The 20,820-nt window shown below is 48.5% G+C and overlaps 1 protein-coding gene across 1 annotated transcript in view; it reads left to right on the top strand.

The window, feature by feature from the left end:
• Positions 1 to 19,898, top strand: part of LOC115121320 (programmed cell death 6-interacting protein-like) — a 40,034-nt gene extending 20,136 nt beyond the window's left edge. Inside the window, 7 exon segments of the mRNA XM_065020195.1 lie at positions 460 to 629; positions 1,121 to 1,369; positions 3,242 to 3,376; positions 9,880 to 9,974; positions 13,735 to 13,852; positions 18,881 to 19,059; positions 19,673 to 19,898. Of these exon segments, the coding sequence (XP_064876267.1) occupies positions 460 to 629; positions 1,121 to 1,369; positions 3,242 to 3,376; positions 9,880 to 9,974; positions 13,735 to 13,852; positions 18,881 to 19,059; positions 19,673 to 19,898 (1,172 nt within the window).
• Positions 19,899 to 20,820: the final 922 nt, after the last annotated feature.

Below are 20,820 nucleotides of genomic sequence, written 5' to 3'. Positions count from 1 at the left end.
AGGTACACACACCTGTAGACCTCTACAAACCACTCAGAGCAGGTACACACCCTGTAGACCTCTACAAACCACTCAGAGCAGGTGTAGACCTCTACAAACCACTCAGAGCAGGTACACACACCTGTAGACCTCTACAAACCACTCAGAGCAGGTACACACACCTGTAGACCTCTACAAACCACTCAGAGCAGGTACACACACCTGTAGACCTCTACAAACCACTCAGAGCAGGTACACACACCTGTAGACCTCTACAAACCACTCAGAGCAGGTACACACACATGTAGACCTCTACAAACCACTCAGAGCAGGTAGCCACACCTGTAGACCTCTACAAACCACTCAGAGCAGGTACACACACATCCAAAAATACCCATATTGTTAAATACTGATACGTGTGGTGTTGTGTAGCACTGATGTTAATGTTCTGTCACCCCTCCCTCTCCTCCCCCGGTCCAGAGGGGGGTAACTTCCGCAGCGTGCTGGACAAGGCAGTGCAGGCGGACCAGGTGGTCAGGGAGCGTTACAATACACACTGTGAGATGATCGCTCTGCTCTGTAAACCAGAGGCTGAACTCACCGCTGCCATACCATCAGCCAACCCTGTGAAGACACTGCAGGGCAGCGAGGTGAGAGAGTATGTGTGTATGCTAACCGTGTGTATTCTGTCCTTTACCTGTGTGTGTGTATATCCCCGCTCTCTGTCTGTGTGTGTGTGTGTGTGTGTGTGTGTGTGTATATCCCCTCTCTCTGTGTGTGTGTATATCCCCTCTCTCTGTGTGTGTGTATATCCCCTCTCTCTAGGTGTGTGTATATCCCCTCTCTCTAGGTGTGTGTATATCCCCTCTCTCTAGGTGTGTGTATATCCCCTCTGTGTGTGTGTGTGTGTGTATCCCCTCTCTCTAGGTGTGTGTGTGTATATCCCCTCTCTCTAGGTGAGGTGTGTGTGTGTGTGTGTGTGTATATATCCCCTCTCTCTGTGTGTGTGTGTATATCCCCTCTCTCTAGGTGTGTGTGTGTGTGTGTTTATCCCCTCTCTCTAGGTGAGGTGTGTGTGTGTGTATATCCCCTCTCTCTGTGTGTGTGTGTGTGTTTCTAACAGTATGTGTTCTCTCTCTAGGTGGTGAGTGTGTTGCGTTCCCAGCTGGCCCAGCTAGAGGAAGTGAAGAAGGAGAGGGAGGGGTTGGAGGTGGAGATTAAGGGCGTGGCCTTTGACATGTCCTCCAGCTTCCTGACGGCTCTGGCTCAGGACGGGGCCATCAATGAGGAGGCACTGTCAATGAGCCAGCTGGACCAATCATATGGCAGCTACAGCCAGAGGGTTCAGGCCAGCCTCCGTTCTCAGGAAGAACTGCTAGGCAAAGTGCAGGTACACACACACCTGATATATATACACACACACACCTGATATCTACACTGCTCAAAAAAATAAAGGGAACACTAAAATAACATATCCTGATCTGAATGAATTAAATATTCTTATTAAATACTTTTTACATAGTTGAATGTGCTGACAACAAAATCACACAAAAATTATCAATGGAAATCAAATTTATCAACCCATGGAGGTCTGGATTTGGAGTCACACTCAAAATTAAAGTGGAAAACCACACTACAGGCTGATCCAACTTTGATGTAATGTCCTTAAAACAAGTCAAAAGGAGGCTCCGTAGTGTGTGTGGCCTCCATGTGCCTGTATGACCTCCCTACAACGCCTGGGCACGCTCCTGATGAGGTGGCGGATGGTCTCCTGAGGGATTTCCTCCCAGACCTGGACTAAAGCATCCGCCACCTCCTGGACAGTCTGTGGTGCAACAGTCTGTTGGTGGATGGAGCGAGACATGATGTCCCAGATGTGCTCAATTGGATTCAGGTCTGGGGAACGCGTGGGCCAGTCCATAGCATCAATGCCTTCCTCTTGCAGGAACTGCTGACACACTCCAGCCACATAAGGTCTAGCATTGTCTTGCATTAGGAGGAACCCAGGGCCAACCACACCAGCACATGGTCTCACAAGGGGTTTGAGGATCTCATCTCGGTACCTAATGGCAGTCAGGCTACCTCTGGCGAGCACGTGGAGGGCTGTGCGGCCCCCAAAGAAATGCCACCTCACACCATGACTGACCCACCGCCAAACCGGTCATGCTGGAGGATGTTGCAGGCAGCAGAACGTTCTCCACGGCGTCTCCAGTCACGTCTGTCACATGTGCTCAGTGTGAACCTGCTTTCATCTGTGAAGAGCACAGGGCGCCAGTGGCGAATTAGACAATTTTGGTGTTCTCTGGCAAATGCCAAACGTCCTGCACGGTGTTGGGCTGTAAGCACAACCCCCACCTGTGGACATTGGGCCCTCATACCACCCTCATGGAGTCTGTTTCTGACCGTTTGAGCAGACACATGCACATTTGTGGCCTGCTGGAAGTCATTTTGCAGGGCTCCTCCTGCTCCTCCTTGCACAAAGGCGGAGGTAGCGGTCCTGCTGCTGGGTTGTTGCCCTCCTACGGCCTCCTCCAAGTCTCCTGATTTACTGGCCTGTCTCCTGGTAGCGCCTCCATGCTCTGGACACTACGCTGACAGACACAGCAAACCTTCTTGCCACAGCTCACATTGATGTGCCATCCTGGATGAGCTGCACTACCTGAGCCACTTGTGTGGGTTGTAGACTCTGTCTCATGCTTCCACTAGAGTGAAAGCACCGCCAGCATTCAAAAGTGACCAAAACATCAGCCAGGAAGAATAGGAACTGAGAAGTGGTCTGTGGTCACCACCTGCAGAACCACTCCTTTCTTGGGGGTGTCTTGCTAATTGCCTATAATTTCCACCTGTTGTCTATTCCATTTGCACAACAGCATGTGACATTTATTGTCAATCAGTGTTGCTTCCTAAGTGGACAGTTTGATTTCACAGAAGTGTGATTGACTTGGAGTTACATTGTGTTGTTTAAGTGTTCCCTTTATTTTTTTGAGCAGTGTATATACATACACACACACCTGTTTATATACACACTTATATACATACACACACACACACACACACACACCTTATATATATTTATATATATATACATACACACACCTGATATACACACACACACACACACACACACACTTGATAGATATATATATATATATATATATATATATATATATATACACACACTTTCCCTTTATACTTCCTAAAAAGAGATCCTTGTGGATTCTCTCCTTCCATCTCCAACTGTTGGATGTCTCCTCCCCCCCAGGCGTCTCACCAGGAGTTCTCCAAGCTGAAGCAGTCCAACTCGGAGGCTAATGATCGTGAGGAGGTGTTGAAGAAGCTGGCCTCAGCCCACGACAGCTACGTAGAGATCACCAGCAACCTCCGAGAGGGCACCAAGGTAACTGTCGCCTAGGGCATTGGCTCCCAAACTCTAGGGCTGTGCCCCCGGGGATGTGCCATGGTCCCAACCCCCCCAAAAAATATATATACGGTACCAGTCAAAAGTTTGGACACTACTACTCATTCAAAGGTTTTTCTTTATTTTTTACTATTTTCTACATTGTTTAATAATAGTGAAGTCATCAAAACCATGAAATAACAGATATGGAATCATGTAGTAACCAAAAAAGTGTTAAACAGGTCAGAATATATATTAGATTCTTCAAAGTAGCCACCCTTTGCCTTGATGACAGCTTTGCACACACTTGGCATTCTCTCAACCACCTTCATGAGGTAGTCACCTGGAATGCTTTTCCAACAGTCTTGAAGGAGTTCCCACATATGCTGAGCACTTGTTGGTTGCTTTTCCTTTATTCTGCGGTCCAACTCATCCCAAACCATTTCAATTGGGTTGAGGTTGGGTGATTGTGGAGGCCAGGTCATCTGATGCAGTACTCCATCACTCTCCTCCTTCACTCCATCACTGTCCTTACATAGCCTGGAGGTGAGTTAGGTCATTGTTCTGTTCAAAAACAAATGATAGTCCCATTAAGCGCAAACCAGATGGGATGCATATCGCTGCAGAATGCTGTGTTAGCCATGCTGATTAAATGTGCTTTGAATTCTAAATAAATCACAGACGGTGTCACCAGCAAAGCACCCCCCACCATCACACCTCCTCCTCCATGCTTCACGGTGGGAACCACACATGCAGAGATCATCCGTTCACCTACTCTGCGTCTACTCTGCGTCTCACAAAGACACAACGGTTGGATCCAAAAATCACAAATTTGGACTCATCAGAACAAAGGACAGATTTCCACCGGTCTAATGTCTATTGGTTGTGTTTCTTGGCCCAAGCAAATCACATCTTCTTATTGGTGTCCTTTAGTAGTGGTTTCTCTGCAGCAATTCAATCATGAAGGCCTGATTCACACAGTCTCCTCTGAACAGTTGATGTTGAGATGTGTGTTACTTAAACTCTGAAACATTTATTTGGACTACAATTTGAGGCTGGTAACTCTAACGACCGTATCCTCCAGCAGAGGTGACTCTAACGACCGTATCCTCCAGCAGAGGTGACTCTAACGACCGTATCCTCCAGCAGAGGTAACTCTAACGACCGTATCCTCCGGCAGAGGTGACTCTAATGAACATATCCTCCGGCAGAGGTAACTCTAACGACCGTATCCTCCGGCAGAGGTAACTCTAACGACCGTATCCTCCGGCAGAGGTGACTCTAACGACCGTATCCTCCGGCAGAGGTGACTCTAACGACCGTATCCTCCGGCAGAGGTGACTCTAACGACCGTATCCTCCGGCAGAGGTGACTCTAACGACCGTATCCTCCGGCAGAGGTGACTCTAACGACCGTATCCTCCGGCAGAGGTGACTCTAACGACCGTATCCTCCGGCAGAGGTGACTCTAACGACCGTATCCTCCGGCAGAGGTGACTCTAACGACCGTATCCTCCGGCAGAGGTGACTCTAACGACCGTATCCTCCGGCAGAGGTGACTCTAACGACCGTATCCTCCGGCAGAGGTGACTCTAACGACCGTATCCTCCGGCAGAGGTGACTCTAACGACCGTATCCTCCGGCAGAGGTGACTCTAACGACCGTATCCTCCGGCAGAGGTGACTCTAACGACCGTATCCTCCGGCAGAGGTGACTCTAACGACCGTATCCTCCGGCAGAGGTGACTCTAACGACCGTATCCTCCGGCAGAGGTGACTCTAACGACCGTATCCTCCGGCAGAGGTGACTCTAACGACCGTATCCTCCGGCAGAGGTGACTCTAACGACCGTATCCTCCGGCAGAGGTGACTCTAACGACCGTATCCTCCGGCAGAGGTGACTCTAACGACCGTATCCTCCGGCAGAGGTGACTCTAACGACCGTATCCTCCGGCAGAGGTGACTCTAACGACCGTATCCTCCGGCAGAGGTGACTCTAACGACCGTATCCTCCGGCAGAGGTGACTCTAACGACCGTATCCTCCGGCAGAGGTGACTCTAACGACCGTATCCTCCGGCAGAGGTGACTCTAACGACCGTATCCTCCGGCAGAGGTGACTCTAACGACCGTATCCTCCGGCAGAGGTGACTCTAACGACCGTATCCTCCGGCAGAGGTGACTCTAACTATCCTCCGGCAGAGGTGACTCTAACGACCGTATCCTCCGGCAGAGGTGACTCTAACGACCGTATCCTCCGGCAGAGGTGACTCTAACGACCGTATCCTCCGGCAGAGGTGACTCTAACGACCGTATCCTCCGGCAGAGGTGACTCTAACGACCGTATCCTCCGGCAGAGGTGACTCTAACGACCGTATCCTCCGGCAGAGGTGACTCTAACGACCGTATCCTCCGGCAGAGGTGACTCTAACGACCGTATCCTCCGGCAGAGGTGACTCTCTAACGACCGTATCCTCCGGCAGAGGTGACTCTCTAAGAGGTGACTCTCTAACGACCGTATCCTCCGGCAGAGGTGACTCTCTAACGACCGTATCCTCCGGCAGAGGTGACTCTCTAACGACCGTATCCTCCGGCAGAGGTGACTCTCTAACGACCGTATCCTCCGGCAGAGGTGACTCTCTAACGACCGTATCCTCCGGCAGAGGTGACTCTCTAACGACCGTATCCTCCGGCAGAGGTGACTCTCTAACGACCGTATCCTCCGGCAGAGGTGACTCTCTAACGACCGTATCCTCCGGCAGAGGTGACTCTCTAACGACCGTATCCTCCGGCAGAGGTGACTCTCTAACGACCGTATCCTCCGGCAGAGGTGACTCTCTAACGACCGTATCCTCCGGCAGAGGTGACTCTCTAACGACCGTATCCTCCGGCAGAGGTGACTCTCTAACGACCGTATCCTCCGGCAGAGGTGACTCTCTAACGACCGTATCCTCCGGCAGAGGTGACTCTCTAACGACCGTATCCTCCGGCAGAGGTGACTCTCTAACGACCGTATCCTCCAGCAGAGGTAACTCTAATGAACATATCCTCCGGCAGAGGTGACGCTGGGTCTTCCTTTCCTGTGGTGGTCTTCATGAGAGACAGTTTCATCATGGTGCTTGATGGATTACGCGACTGCGCTTAAAGAAACTTTCAAAGTTCTTGAAATTTTCCAGATTGACTGAACTTCATGTCATAAATTAATGATGGACTGTCGTTTCTCTTTGCTTATTTGAGCTATTCTTGCCATAATATGGACTTGGTATTTTACCAAATAGGGCTCTTCTGTATACTAACCCTACCATGTCACAACACAACTGATTGGCTCAAATGCATTAAGAAGGAAAGAAATTCCACAAATGAACTTTTAACAAGGCACACCTGTTAATTAGTGTGCAAAGCTGTCATCCTTTGAAGAATTTCAAATATAAAATATATTTAGATTTGTTTAACACTTTTTTTTTTGGTTACTACATGATTCCAAATGTGTTATTTAATAGTTTTGATGTCGTCACTATTATTCTACAATGTGTGTCCAAATTTGTGTGTGTGTTTTAAAGGAACTCAGTCCGGCTTTAAATATACTCTTGAAAGTTGTAATAGTAGAATACACAAGGTGACATTACTAAACTGGGTTGTAATAGTAGAATACACAAGGTGACATTACTAAACTGGGTTGTAATAGTAGAATACACAAGGTGACATTACTAAACTGGGTTGTAATAGTAGAATATACAAGGTGACATTACTAAACTGGGTTGTAATAGTAGAATACACAAGGTGACATTACTAAACTGGGTTGTAATAGTAGAATACACAAGGTGACATTACTAAACTGGGTTGTAATAGTAGAATACACAAGGTGACATTACTAAACTGGGTTGTAATAGTAGAATACACAAGGTGACATTACTAAACTGGGTTGTAATAGTAGAATACACAAGGTGACATTACTAAACTGGGCTGTAATAGTAGAATACACAAGGTGACATTACTAAACTGGGTTGTAATAGTAGAATACACAAGGTGACATTACTAAACTGGGTTGTAATAGTAGAATACACAAGGTGACATTACTAAACTGGGCTGTAATAGTAGAATACACAAGGTGACATTACTAAACTGGGTTGTAATAGTAGAATACACAAGGTGACATTACTAAACTGGGTTGTAATAGTAGAATACACAAGGTGACATTACTAAACTGGGCTGTAATAGTAGAATACACAAGGTGACATTACTAAACTGGGTTGTAATAGTAGAATACACAAGGTGACATTACTAAACTGGGCTGTAATAGTAGAATACACAAGGTGACATTACTAAACTGGGTTGTAATAGTAGAATACACAAGGTGACATTACTAAACTGGGTTGTAATAGTAGAATACACAAGGTGACATTACTAAACTGGGTTGTAATAGTAGAATACACAAGGTGACATTACTAAACTGGGTTGTAATAGTAGAATACACAAGGTGACATTACTAAACTGGGCTGTAATAGTAGAATACACAAGGTGACATTACTAAACTGGGCTGTAATAGTAGAATACACAAGGTGACATTACTAAACTGGGTTGTAATAGTAGAATGTACAAGGTGACATTACTAAACTGGGTTGTAATAGTAGAATACACAAGGTGACATTACTAAACTGGGCTGTAATAGTAGAATACACAAGGTGACATTACTAAACTGGGTTGTAATAGTAGAATACACAAGGTGACATTACTAAACTGGGTTGTAATAGTAGAATACACAAGGTGACATTACTAAACTGGGTTGTAATAGTAGAATGTACAAGGTGACATTACTAAACTGGGCTGTAATAGTAGAATACACAAGGTGACATTACTAAACTGGGTTGTAATAGTAGAATGTACAAGGTGACATTACTAAACTGGGTTGTAATAGTAGAATACACAAGGTGACATTACTAAACTGGGTTGTAATAGTAGAATGTACAAGGTGACATTACTAAACTGGGCTGTAATAGTAGAATACACAAGGTGACATTACTAAACTGGGTTGTAATAGTAGAATGTACAAGGTGACATTACTAAACTGGGTTGTAATAGTAGAATACACAAGGTGACATTACTAAACTAGGTTGTAATAGTAGAATACACAAGGTGACATTACTAAACTGGGTTGTAATAGTAGAATACACAAGGTGACATTACTAAACTGGGTTGTAATAGTAGAATGTACAAGGTGACATTACTAAACTGGGTTGTAATAGGAATGGTGACATCTCTAAGGAATACACAGGTGAGGGTTGTCTCTAAGAATTACAGAGGGTTGTCTCTAAGGAAATACAGAGGGTTGTCTCTAAGTAATAGTAGAATGGGTTGTCATTACTAAACTGGAATAGTAGAGGGTTGTCTCTGTAATAGTAGAATACAGGGACATTGTCTCTAATAGTAGAATACAGAGGGTTGTCTCTAAGGAACGAGAGGGTTGTCTCTAAGGAACGAGAGGGTTGTCTCTAAGGAACGAGAGGGTTGTCTCTAAGGAACGAGAGGGTTGTCTCTAAGGAACGAGAGGGTTGTCTCTAAGGAACGAGAGGGTTGTCTCTAAGGAACGAGAGGGTTGTCTCTAGACTCTCTCTCCCAACAATACACGGTAACAATGGTTGTTGGCCCGGAAAAACAACTGATTTGATAAGAGCTTGATGATTAATTGACTTGTCTTGAACCAGGTTTCAATCCAACCATTTCAATACAGATGAATTACCTGACGCAATTTTTTTTTTTAACTCAAGCCGAGCCGTATGGAAATCGTACGTCTAAGATTTCCCACTGTCATATATATATATATATATATATTATTTTTTTTTAATAAGCTAGACATGGGCAGATAATTTTTTGGTGCGGTGGATACACATTTATTGATGAAATGACCATGTCTAGGTGGACATGTAGTCAGGCCACGATATGTTACGTTGTCCTACCCCCACGATGTTGGGAAGCATGCAGAGTTTATAAGGTATTAGTTGTATAAACTTATAATGACTGATGATGGTTGAGGTGATGAGCTTTGTGCAAATTTCCAATAAATATTGAGGTTCATATTTGAATGTTGGTGACAGTGCTTGGCTGACACGTTTAAAAAAATATATTTAAATAATAGTCTTGCTCTTATCCGTATCTAATATAACCCTATCCATTTTATCAACAAACTGTTTGAAGTAATGCACCAAAACCAGATTGGGCAAGTATGTCATTTATCTCAACAGTTTCTGAGACAAAATCTTCGGTAGAGTTGAAAATGTAACGGAAATGCATTGATTGAACTTCTGCTTTTTATTCGCTACGTGGAAACGTAACAGCGAAAGTGCTTTAATGTGCGCTGTGTCATCACGCACAGATTTCCTTGATGGAAACATCTCTGGTTGGAAAATGCAGATTTAATTGGTTTTTTTTATATTCACATGAAAATCTTTTGCTATTGGATGGAAACCTAGTTTATCAGTCTGACCAATCACTTTCTTTCTCTCTCTGTAGTTCTACAACGACCTCACAGAGATCCTGCTGAAGTTCCAGAACAAGTGCAGTGACATCATCTTCGCGCGCAAGACCGAACGGGACGAACTGCTCAAGTGTGTGGTGGTGATGTCGTCTCTGTGATGATGATGATGATGATGATGCATCAATTGTTATATTTGTAATAATCAAAGTATTGTCTTATTAGTGAAATATCATTGATTACATCATGGGTTATTGGTCACATGTGCTGATTACAACAGGTGTAGACTCTACAGGTGTAGACTCTACAGGTGTAGACTCTACAGGTGTAGACTCTACAGGTGTAGACTCTACAGGTGTAGACTCTACAGTGAAATGCTTAATTACGAGCCCAGTGCAGAGTAAAAAAAAGAAAAGAAAAGTAAGACAAATATTTGCTAAAAAAGAAAATGGTAACACAAACAATCCTATATACAAGGAGCACCGGTATCCGAGGCAATGTGCAGGGGTACGAGGTAGTTGAGGTAATACAGTATGTGAAATTGACTAGGCTATCGAGACAGATAAACAGACTAGCAGCAGCGTGAGTGTGTGGGTAGAGTCTGGGGAGTGTGTGTGGCTGGGTAGAGTCTGGGGAGTGTGTGTGTGGGTAGAGTCTGGGGAGTGTGTGTGTGTGTGGCTGGGTAGAGTCTGGGGAGTGTGTGTGTGTGTGGCTGGGTAGAGTCTGGGGAGTGTGTGTGTGTGGGTAGAGTCTGGGGAGTGTGTGGCTGGGTGAGTCTGGGGAGTGTGTGGCTGGGGTAGAGTCTGGGGTGTGTGGGTAGTCTGTGTGTGTGGGTAGAGTCTGGGGAGTGTGGGGAGTAGAGTCTGGGGAGTGTGTGTGTGGGTGGGTAGAGTCTGGGGAGTGTGTGTGTGGGTCTGGGAGTCTGGTGTGTGTGGGTAGAGTCTGGGGAGTGTGTGTGTGGTGGGTAGAGTCTGGGGAGTGTGTGTGTGTGGGGGTAGAGTCTGGGGAGTGTGTGTGTGTGTGGGGGTAGAGTCTGGGGAGTGTGTGTGTGGGGGGTAGAGTCTGGGGAGTGTGTGTGTGTGGGTGGGTAGAGTCTGGGGAGTGTGTGTGTGTGTGTGGGTAGAGTCTGGGGAGTGTGTGTGTGGGTAGAGTCTGGGGAGTGTGTGTGTGTGTGGGTAGAGTCTGGGGAGTGTGTGTGGGTAGAGTCTGGGGAGTGTGTGTGGGTGGGTAGAGTCTGGGGAGTGTGTGTGTGTGGGTAGAGTCTGGGGAGTGTGTGTGGGTAGAGTCTGGGGAGTGTGTGTGGGTGGGTAGAGTCTGGGGAGTGTGGTGTGGGAGTGGGTGAGTCTGTGGGGTAGAGTCTGGGGAGTGTGTGGGTGTCTGGGTGTGGTGTGAGTCTGGGGAGTGTGTGTGTGGGGAGTGTGTGGGTAGAGTCTGGGGAGTGTGTGTGTGTGTGTGTGTGGGTAGAGTCTGGGGAGTGTGTGTGTGTGTGTGGGTAGAGTCTGGGGAGTGTGTGTGTGTGTGGGTGTGTGTGTGGGTAGAGTCTGGGGAGTGTGTGTGAGTCTGGGGAGTGTGTGTGGGGTAGAGTCTGGGGAGTGTGTGTGTGGTGAGTCTGTGTGGGTAGAGTCTGGGGAGTGTGTGTGTGGGTAGAGTGGGTAGAGTCTGGGGAGTGTGTGTGGCTGGGTAGAGTCTGGGGAGTGTGTGTGTGTGGGTAGTGTGTGTGTGGCTGGGTAGAGTCTGGGGAGTGTGTGTGTGGCTGGGTAGAGTCTGGGGAGTGTGTGGGTGAGTCTGGGTAGAGTCTGGGGGTAGAGTGTGTGTGGCTGGGTAGAGTCTGGGGAGTGTGTGTGTGGGGTAGAGTCTGGGGAGTGTCTGGGGTGTGTGTGTGGGTAGAGTCTGGGGAGTGTGTGTGTGGGGGTGGGTAGAGTCTGGGGAGTGTGTGTGGGGGGTAGAGTCTGGGGAGTGTAGAGTCTGGGGAGTGTGTGTGTGGGTAGAGTCTGGGGAGTGTGTGTGTGGGTAGAGTCTGGGTGAGAGTCTGGGGAGTGTGTGTGTGGGGTGAGTCTGGGGAGTGTGTGTGGGTAGAGTCTGGGGAGTGTGTGTGTGGGGTAGAGTCTGGGGAGTGTGTGTGTGGGGGGTAGAGTCTGGGGAGTGTGTGTGGGTGGGTAGAGTCTGGGGAGTGTGTGTGTGGGGAGTGGGTAGAGTCTGGGGAGTGTGTGTGTGGGGGTAGAGTCTGGGGAGTGTGTGTGTGGGGTAGAGTCTGGGGAGAGTCTGGGGAGAGTCTGGGGAGTGTGTGTGTGTGGGTAGAGTCTGGGGAGTGTGTGTGTGTGTGGGTAGAGTCTGGGGAGTGTGTGTGGGGAGTGTGTGGGTAGAGTCTGGGGAGTGTGTGTGTGGGGGTAGAGTCTGGGGAGTGTGTGTGAGTCTGGGGAGTGTGGGTAGAGTCTGGGGAGTGTGTGTGTGTGGGAGTGGGTAGAGTCTGGGGAGTGTGTGTGTGTGTGGTCTGGGGAGTGTGTGTGTGTGGTCTGAGTCTGGGGAGTGTGTGTGTGTGGGTAGAGTCTGGGGAGTGTGTGTGTGTGGGTAGAGTCTGGGGAGTGTGTCTGGGAGTGTGTGTGGGGGTAGAGTCTGGGGAGTGTGTGTGTGTGTGGGTAGAGTCTGGGGAGTGTGTGTGTGTGTGGGGGTAGAGTCTGGGGAGTGTGTGTGTGTGGGTGGGTAGAGTCTGGGGAGTGTGTGTGTGAGTGGGTCTGGGGAGTGTGTGTGGGTAGAGTCTGGGGAGTGTGTGTGTGTGTGGGTAGAGTCTGGGGAGTGTGTGTGTGGGTAGAGTCTGGGGAGTGTGTGTGTGGTGGGTAGAGTCTGGGGAGTGTGTGTGTGGGGAGTGTGTGTGGGGGTAGAGTCTGGGGAGTGGGTGTGTGGGTAGAGTCTGGGGTGTGTGTGTGTGGGTAGAGTCTGGGGAGTGTGTGTGGGAGTGTGTGGGTAGAGTCTGGGGAGTGTGTGTGTGTGTGGGTAGAGTCTGGGGAGTGTGTGTGTGTGGGGTGTGGGTAGAGTCTGGGGAGTCTGGGAGTGTGTGTGGGGGTAGAGTCTGGGGAGTGTGTGTGTGTGTGGGTAGAGTCTGGGGAGTGTGTGTGTGGGGGTAGAGTCTGGGGAGTGTGTGTGTGGGGTGGAGTCTGGAGTCTGGGGTGTGTGTGTGTGTGTGTGGGTAGAGTCTGGGGAGTGTGTGTGTGGGTAGAGTCTGGAGTCTGGGAGTCTGGGGAGTGTGTGTCTGGGGAGTGTGTGTGTGTGTGTGTGGGGTAGAGTCTGGGGAGTGTGTGTGGGTAGAGTCTGGGGAGTGTGTGTGTGTGTGGGTGGAGTCTGGGGAGAGTCTGGGGGGTAGAGTGTGTGTGTGGGTAGAGTCTGGGGAGTGTGTGTGGGTAGAGTCTGGGGAGTGTGGTGTGTGTGTGGGTAGAGTCTGAGGAGTGTGTGTGTGGGTAGAGTCTGGGGAGTGTGTGTGTGTGGGTAGAGTCTGGGGAGTGTGTGTGTGTGTGTGTGGGGTAGAGTCTGGGGAGTGTGTGTGTGTGTGTGGGTAGAGTCTGGGGAGTGTGTGTGGGTAGAGTCTGGGGAGTGTGTGTGTGTGGGTAGAGTCTGGGGAGTGTGTGTGTGGGTAGAGTCTGGGGAGTGTGTGTGTGTGGGTAGAGTCTGGGGAGTGTGTGTGTGGGTAGAGTCTGGGGAGTGTGTGGGTAGTGCAAGAGTTGGTGCACAACAACTAACGTATAGATAAACAATAAAGGAGGTCAATGTGAGTTGTCATGGTAGCCATTTGGGTCTTGGGGGGTGATTCATGTGCACAAGAAGGGACCGTGACTATCAACTGATGTGGTTGCCGTGGTGACCGCCGACTGACATTGCTGTTGTTGTGGTTACCCACCCAGGGACTTGCAGCAGAGCATCGCCAGGGAGCCCAGCGCCCCGTCCTTTAATGTCCCCGCCTACCAGACTAACCCTGCTCCCACTGCCGCCGACCCAACCCCTGCTCCCAGGACTGTCTTTGTAAGTAGCCAATCATCGATGGGCAGGTGGGAGGATCGAATCAGGGGGCAGCTCTGTACCAAAGAGGTGACTCCATTAAGGAACAGATAGAAATGTACTGGGGGAGGGGTGGTCAGAAATAGGGGCGGGTTGTTTATTCTGGTTTACAGAATCCTTTTTTTTCAAATACGTTTTATTTTATTTTACCCCCTTTTTCTCCAATTACGATCTTGTCTCATCGCTGCAACTCCTCAAGGGGCTCGGGAGAGGCGAAGGTGGAGTCATGCATCCTCTGAAACATGACCCGCCAAACCGCACTTCTTAACACCCACCCACTTAACCGTTCAACTGCCGACCGAAGTCCGCCTGCAGGCGCCCGGACCCAGCCACCAGGAGTCGCAAGAGCCAAGTAAAGCCCCCCGCCCCCCCAGCCAAACGCCCCCCTAACCATTGTGCACTGCAATCGTTCCTGGCTGGTTGTGACACAGCCTGAGATCGAACCCGGGTCTGTAGTGCTGCCGTAGACTGCTGCTCCACTCTGGAGGCTACATTCGCTCTTCTGCTCGTATTTTTTGACATTGATTTGACTTACACTACCAGTCAAAGGTTTGGACAAACCTTCTCATTCAAGGGTTTTTCTTTATTTTTACTATTTTCTACATTATAGAATAATGCTGAAGATATAAAAAATACGAACTCATCCCAAACCATCTCATTTGGGTTGAGGTCAGGTGATTGTGGAGGCCAGGTCATCTGATGCAGCACTCCATCACTCTCCTTCTTGGTCAAATAGCCCTTACAAAGCCGGGAGGTGTGTTGGGTCATTGTCCTGTTGAAAAACAAATGATTGTCCCACTAAGCGCAAATCAGATGGGATGGCACATTGCTGCAGTAGCCATGCTGGTTTTGTGTGCCTTGAATTCTAAATAAATCACAGACAGTGTCACCAGCAAAGCACCATCACACCACCTCCTCCATGCTTCACGGTGGGAACCACACACCACCTCCTCCATGCTTCACGGTGGGAACCACACATGCAGAGATCATCCGTTCACCTACTCTGCGTCTCACAAAGACACGAAGGTTGGAACCAAACATTCAATTTGTTGATGATCATCAGACCAAAGGACAGATTTCCACCAGTCTGAGTTTGTTAAATATATATTTTTTTTAACTTGGCAAGTCGGTTGAGAACAAATTATTTATTTACAATGACGACCCACCCAAACCAATTGTGTGACTCCCAATCACGGCCGGCTGTGATACAGCCTGAAATCGAACCGGAGTCTGTAGAGACGCCTCTAGCACTGAGATGCAGTGCCTTCGACCGCTGCGCCACTCCGGAGCTCTGGTTCTTTTTCTTTTAAAGGTCAAATGAAGATGTTTTTATCTCAATATCAAATCATTTCTGGTTAACAATTGACTGTCATTGTTTTCAAAAATAGCTTCTTTGCAAAGAGCAATTTCTCAAGCAGAAATGTTGCTAGGCCGGCCTGCAAGTGGGGAAACTGAAAACTAGCTGTTATTGGCAGAGGTTTGGAACTCTTTCTTATTGGTCTATTGAATCATTTACACCAGGCAGGGCAAAACTCCATCCCACCAAAACAGGCTGAAGTTTCAGGTGGTCTTTTCAAACGGCTCTAAAAGGATATCATAGTTTTCTGAATTTCACGGTATGATTCCAACCTCATAGTGTGGAAATAAACTCAGCAAAAAAAGAAACGTCCCTTTTTCAGGATGCTGTCTTTCAAAGATCATTTGTAAAAATCCAAATAACTTCACAGATCTGCATTGTAAAGGGTTTTAACACTGTTTCCCAGGCTTGTTCAATGAACCATAAACAATTAATGAACTTGCACCTGTGGAACGGTCTTTAAGATACTAACTGCTTACAGACGTTAGGCAATTGATGTCACAGTTATGAAAACTTGGGACACTAAAGAGGCCTTTCTACTGACTCTGAAAAACACAAAAAAAAGATGCCCAAGTTACCTGCTCATCTGCCTGAAGGTGCCTTAGGCATGCAGATGTGGCCAGGGCAATAATTTGCATTGTCCGTTCTGTGAGACGCCTAAGACAGCGCTACAGGGAGACGGGACGGACAGCTGATCGTCCTCGCAGTGGCAGACCACGTGTAACAACACCTGCACAGGATCAGTACATCCAAACATCACACCTGCGGGACAGGTACAGGATGGCAAGAACAACTGCCCGAGTTACACCAGGAACGCACAATCCCTCCATCAGTGCTCAGACTGTCTGCAATAGGGTGAGAGCGGCTGGACTGAGGGCTTGTAGGCCTGTTGTAAGGCAGGTCCTCACCAGACATTACCGGCAACAACATCGCCTATGGGCACAAACCCACTGTCGCTGGACCAGACAGGACTGGCAAAAAGTGCTCTTCACTGACGAGTCGCGGTTTTGTCTCACTAGGGTGATGGTCGGATTTGCGTCTATCGTCAAAGGAATGAGCATTACACCGAGGCCTGTACTCTGGAGTGGGATTGATTTGGAGTTGGAGGGTCCGTCATGGTCTGGGGTGGTGTGTCACAGCATCATCGGACTGAGCTTGTTGTCATTGCAGGTAATCTCAACCCTGTGCGTTACAGGGAAGACATCCTCCTCCCTCATGTGGTACCCTTCCTGCAGGCTCAGCCTGACATGACCCTCCCTCATGCCCTTCCTGCAGGCTCATCCTGACATGACCCTCCCTCATGTGGTATGCAGGCTCATCCTGACATCCCCCTCATGTTCCTGGGCTCATCCTGACCCCTCCCTCAGGCTCATCCTGACATGACCCTCCAGCATGACAACGCCACCAGCCATACTGCTCGTTCTGTGCGTGATTTCCTGCAAGACAGGAATGTCAGTGTTCTGCCATGGCCAGCGAAGAGCCCGGATCTCAATCCCATTGAACACGTCTGGGACCTGTTGGATCGGAGGGTGAGGGCTAGGGCCATTCCCCCCCAGAAATGTCCGGGATTTGCAGGTGCCTTGGTGGAAGAGTGGGGTAACATCTAACAGCAACAACTGGCAAATCTGGTGCAGTCCATGAGGAGATGCACTGCAGAACTTAATGCAGCTGGTGGCCACACCAGATACTGACTGTTACTTTTGATTTTGACCCCCCTTTGTTCAGGGACACATTATTCCATTTCTGTTAGTCACATGTCTGTGGAACTTGTTCAGTTTATGTCTCAGTTTATGAATCTTGTTATGTTTATACAAATATTTACACATGTTAAGTTTGCTGAAAATAAACGAGGTTGACAGTAAGAGGATGTTTATTTTTTTGAGTTCCAAAACCCCAAGGCAGCAGATCGATTTTTGCTGGACCCCAGGAAGAGTAAGGCAGTAATATACATTATAATACCATTTTTAAACATTAAATACGTTTTACAACAGTTTTCATAATGCAATGTGGCCCCACGGCCACTACTCTACTACAACACTATCCAGCTGTGTGTTATGTGTGTGTACAGCGTGTGTGTGTGTGTGTGTGTGTGTGTGTGTGTGTGTGTGTGTGTGTGTGTGTGTTGTACCTCCCTGTTCCATAAGGTGCATTTTGATCTGTTTTTTAACTCTTATTTTACTGCTTGCGTGAGTTACCTGAATAGAATAGATTTCCCTGTAGTCATGGTTCTATGTAGTTCTGTACACCTCCCATAGTCTGTTCTTGACTTGGTGATTGTGAAGATACCTCTGGTAACATGTCTTGTTGGGTTTGCATGGGGGTCTGAGCTGTGTAGTTTAAACAGATACCTCTGGTAACATGTCTTGTTGGGTTTGCATGGGGGACTGAGCTGTGTAGTTTAAACAGACACCTCTGGTAACATGTCTTGTTGGGTTTGCATGGGGGTCTGAGCTGTGTAGTTTAAACAGACACCTCTGGTAACATGTCTTGTTGGGTTTGCATGGGGGTCTGAGCTGTGTAGTTTAAACAGACACCTCTGGTAACATGTCTTGTTGGGTTTGCATGGGGGACTGAGCTGTGTAGTTTAAACAGACACCTCTGGTAACATGTCTTGTTGGGTTTGCATGGGGGACTGAGCTGTGTAGTTTAAACAGACAGTTTTAAGAATGTTTGCACTTGATAACAAACAAAACAAAAAGTTTGTCTACCTTCTCAAGGAAAACACGTTGTAAAATTCAAACCTGTATTTTATGGAGAAGATGTTTTTGAACAATGTGCCATGTTGCCTTGTTGACCATATGACCGGGCAGCACAGATTACTGTTGGATTGGATCAGGCTGCTCCTCTTGAGGATTGGATCAGGCTGCTCCTCTTGAGGATTGGATCAGGCTGCTCCTCTTGAGGATTGGATCAGGCTGCTCCTCTTGAGGATTAGATCAGGCTGCTCCTCTTGAGGATTGGATCAGGCTGCTCCTCTTGAGGATTGGATCAGGCTGCTCCTCTTGAGGATTGGATCAGGCTGCTCCTCTTGAGGATTAGATCAGGCTGCTCCTCTTGAGGATTGGATCAGGCTGCTCCTCTTGAGGATTGGATCAGGCTGCTCCTCTTGAGGATTAGATCAGGCTGCTCCTCTTGAGGATTAGATCAGGCTGCTCCTCTTGAGGATTAGATCAGGCTGCTCCTCTTGAGGATTAGATCAGGCTGCTCCTCTTGAGGATTATATCAGGCTGCTCCTCTTGAGGATTATATCAGGCTGCTCCTCTTGAGGATTATATCAGGCTGCTCCTCTTGAGGATTATATCAGGCTGCTCCTCTTGAGGATTAGATCAGGCTGCTCCTCTTGAGGATTAGATCAGGCTGCTCCTCTTGAGGATTAGATCAGGCTGCTCCTCTTGAGGATTAGATCAGGCTGCTCCTCTTGAGGATTAGATCAGGCTGCTCCTCTTCAACACTACACACCGGTTCAGCCTAATCAAACTTGCTCCAATACGACAGAGATGAACATGACTGTAATGTTGTCTCTTATTGTGAAAATATAATTTTTCAAGCGATCAATAAATGAAATGTTTATCAGTGTTTACTAGTTATCTATTTCTTTTTTTATTGATCTTTGATTTTCCCTTTCCCGTTCCCAGCAGCCCCAGGTGAAGGCCCAGCCGCCCCAGCGGCCCCCTCCCCCTGCCTTCACCCCCCAGGCCGCCTCCGCACCTGGTAACCCTCCAGACAACCAGCCTCAACCAGGAAACCCCCCACCCATGGCCCCTCCCTCACAGGCACAGGGACCGCCTTACCCCACCTACCAGGGATACCCAGGGTGAATCAATCAATACCTTTATTGTCCCAGTCGGCAGACTGTGTGAGAGCTGCACAACTGTTATCCGTCTGTTGTTCTAGTCACACTTCCCTTGCTGTTCTCTCTCCCTCCCCCTCTCTCTCCTAACTCTCTCTCTGTCTCTTCTAACTATCCCTCCCCCTCTCTCTCCTAACTCTCTGTCTCTCCTAACTCTCTGTCTCTCCTAACTCTCTGTCTCTCCTAACTCTCTCTGTCTCTCCTAACTCTCTCTGTCTCTCCTAACTCTCTCTGTCTCTCCTAACTCTCTCTGTCTCTCCTAACTCTCTCTGTCTCTCCTAACTCTCTCTGTCTCTCCTAACTCTCTCTGTCTCTCCTAACTCTCTCTGTCTCTCCTAACTCTCTCTGTCTCTCCTAACTCTCTGTGTCTCTCCTAACTCTCTGTGTCTCTCCTAACTCTGTGTCTCTCCTAACTCTCTGTGTCTCTCCTAACTCTCTGTGTCTCTCCTAACTCTCTGTGTCTCTCCTAACTCTCTCTGTCTCTCCTAACTCTCTCTGTCTCTCCTAACTCTCTCTCTCTCTCCTAACTCTCTCTGTCTCTCCTAACTCTCTCATAACTCTGTCTTTGTATCCTCAGGTATGCCTACCAGATGCCCATGGGTTATAACCCGTATGCAGCGTACAGCCAGTACAACATGCCCCCCGCTATGCAGCCTAACATGCAGCCCTACGTCCCCTATCAGCAGGCCCCAGCACCCGGACAGGGGGGCTTCCCCGGCACCCCCCCCACACAGCAGCACCCCTACACCTACCAACAGCAGCCCCAGCACCCACCACATCAACCATACTACCCACAACAATAACTACTGTGTAAACTCTATCATTCCCTCTTCCCCCTTTTCATCCATTCTACCCCTCCCCTCTGCTATCCATCCTCCAACTGATAGCAGAAACTGTGATACTAACCTCTGCAATAAATTCTCTTTCTCCCTCCTTCCCTCCCTACTCTACCCTTACTCTATCTCTCCCTCTCCTCCTTCCTTCCCTCCCTACTCTACCCTTACTCTATCTCTCCTTCCCTCCTCCCCCTCCTTCCCTCCCTACTCTACCCTTACTCCTTCTCTCTCTCCCATCCCTCCTTCCCTCCTTCTCCCTACTCTACCCTTACTCTATCTCTCCCCCTCTCCTCCTCCCCTCCTTCCCTCCCTACTCTACCCTTACTCTATCTCTCTCCTTCCCTCCCTCCCCTCCTTCCCTCCCTACCTCTACCCTTACTCTATCTCTCTCCCCTCCTTCCCTCCTTCCCTCCCTACTCTACCCTTACTCTATCTCTCCTTCCCCCCCTCCTCCCCTCCTTCCCTCCCTACCTCCCCTCCTTCCCTCCCTACTCTACCCTTACTCTCTCTCTCCCTCCCCTCCTTCCCTCCCTACTCTACCCTTACTCTATCTCTCTCCCCCTCCTTCCCTCCTTCCCTCCCTACTCTACCCTTACTCTATCTCTCTCTCCCTCCCCTCCTTCCCTCCCTACTCTACCCTTACTCTATCTCTCTCTCCCCCTCCCCTCCTTCCCTCCCTACTCTACCCCCCTCCTTCCCTCCCTACTCTTACTCTATCTCTCCTTCCCTCCTTCCCTCCCTACTCTACCCTTACTCTATCTCTCTCTCTCCCTCCCTACTCTACCCTTACTCTATCTCTCCCTCTCCTCCTTCCCTCCTTCCCTCCCTACTCTACCCTTACTCTATCTCTCCTTCCCCTCCTTCCCTCCCTACTCTACCCTTACTCTAT

The sequence above is a fragment of the Oncorhynchus nerka genome, linkage group LG7 (genome assembly GCF_034236695.1).
Source record: "Oncorhynchus nerka isolate Pitt River linkage group LG7, Oner_Uvic_2.0, whole genome shotgun sequence".
NCBI lineage: Eukaryota > Metazoa > Chordata > Actinopteri > Salmoniformes > Salmonidae > Oncorhynchus > Oncorhynchus nerka.
This window is presented reverse-complemented; position numbering and strand designations above follow the sequence as displayed.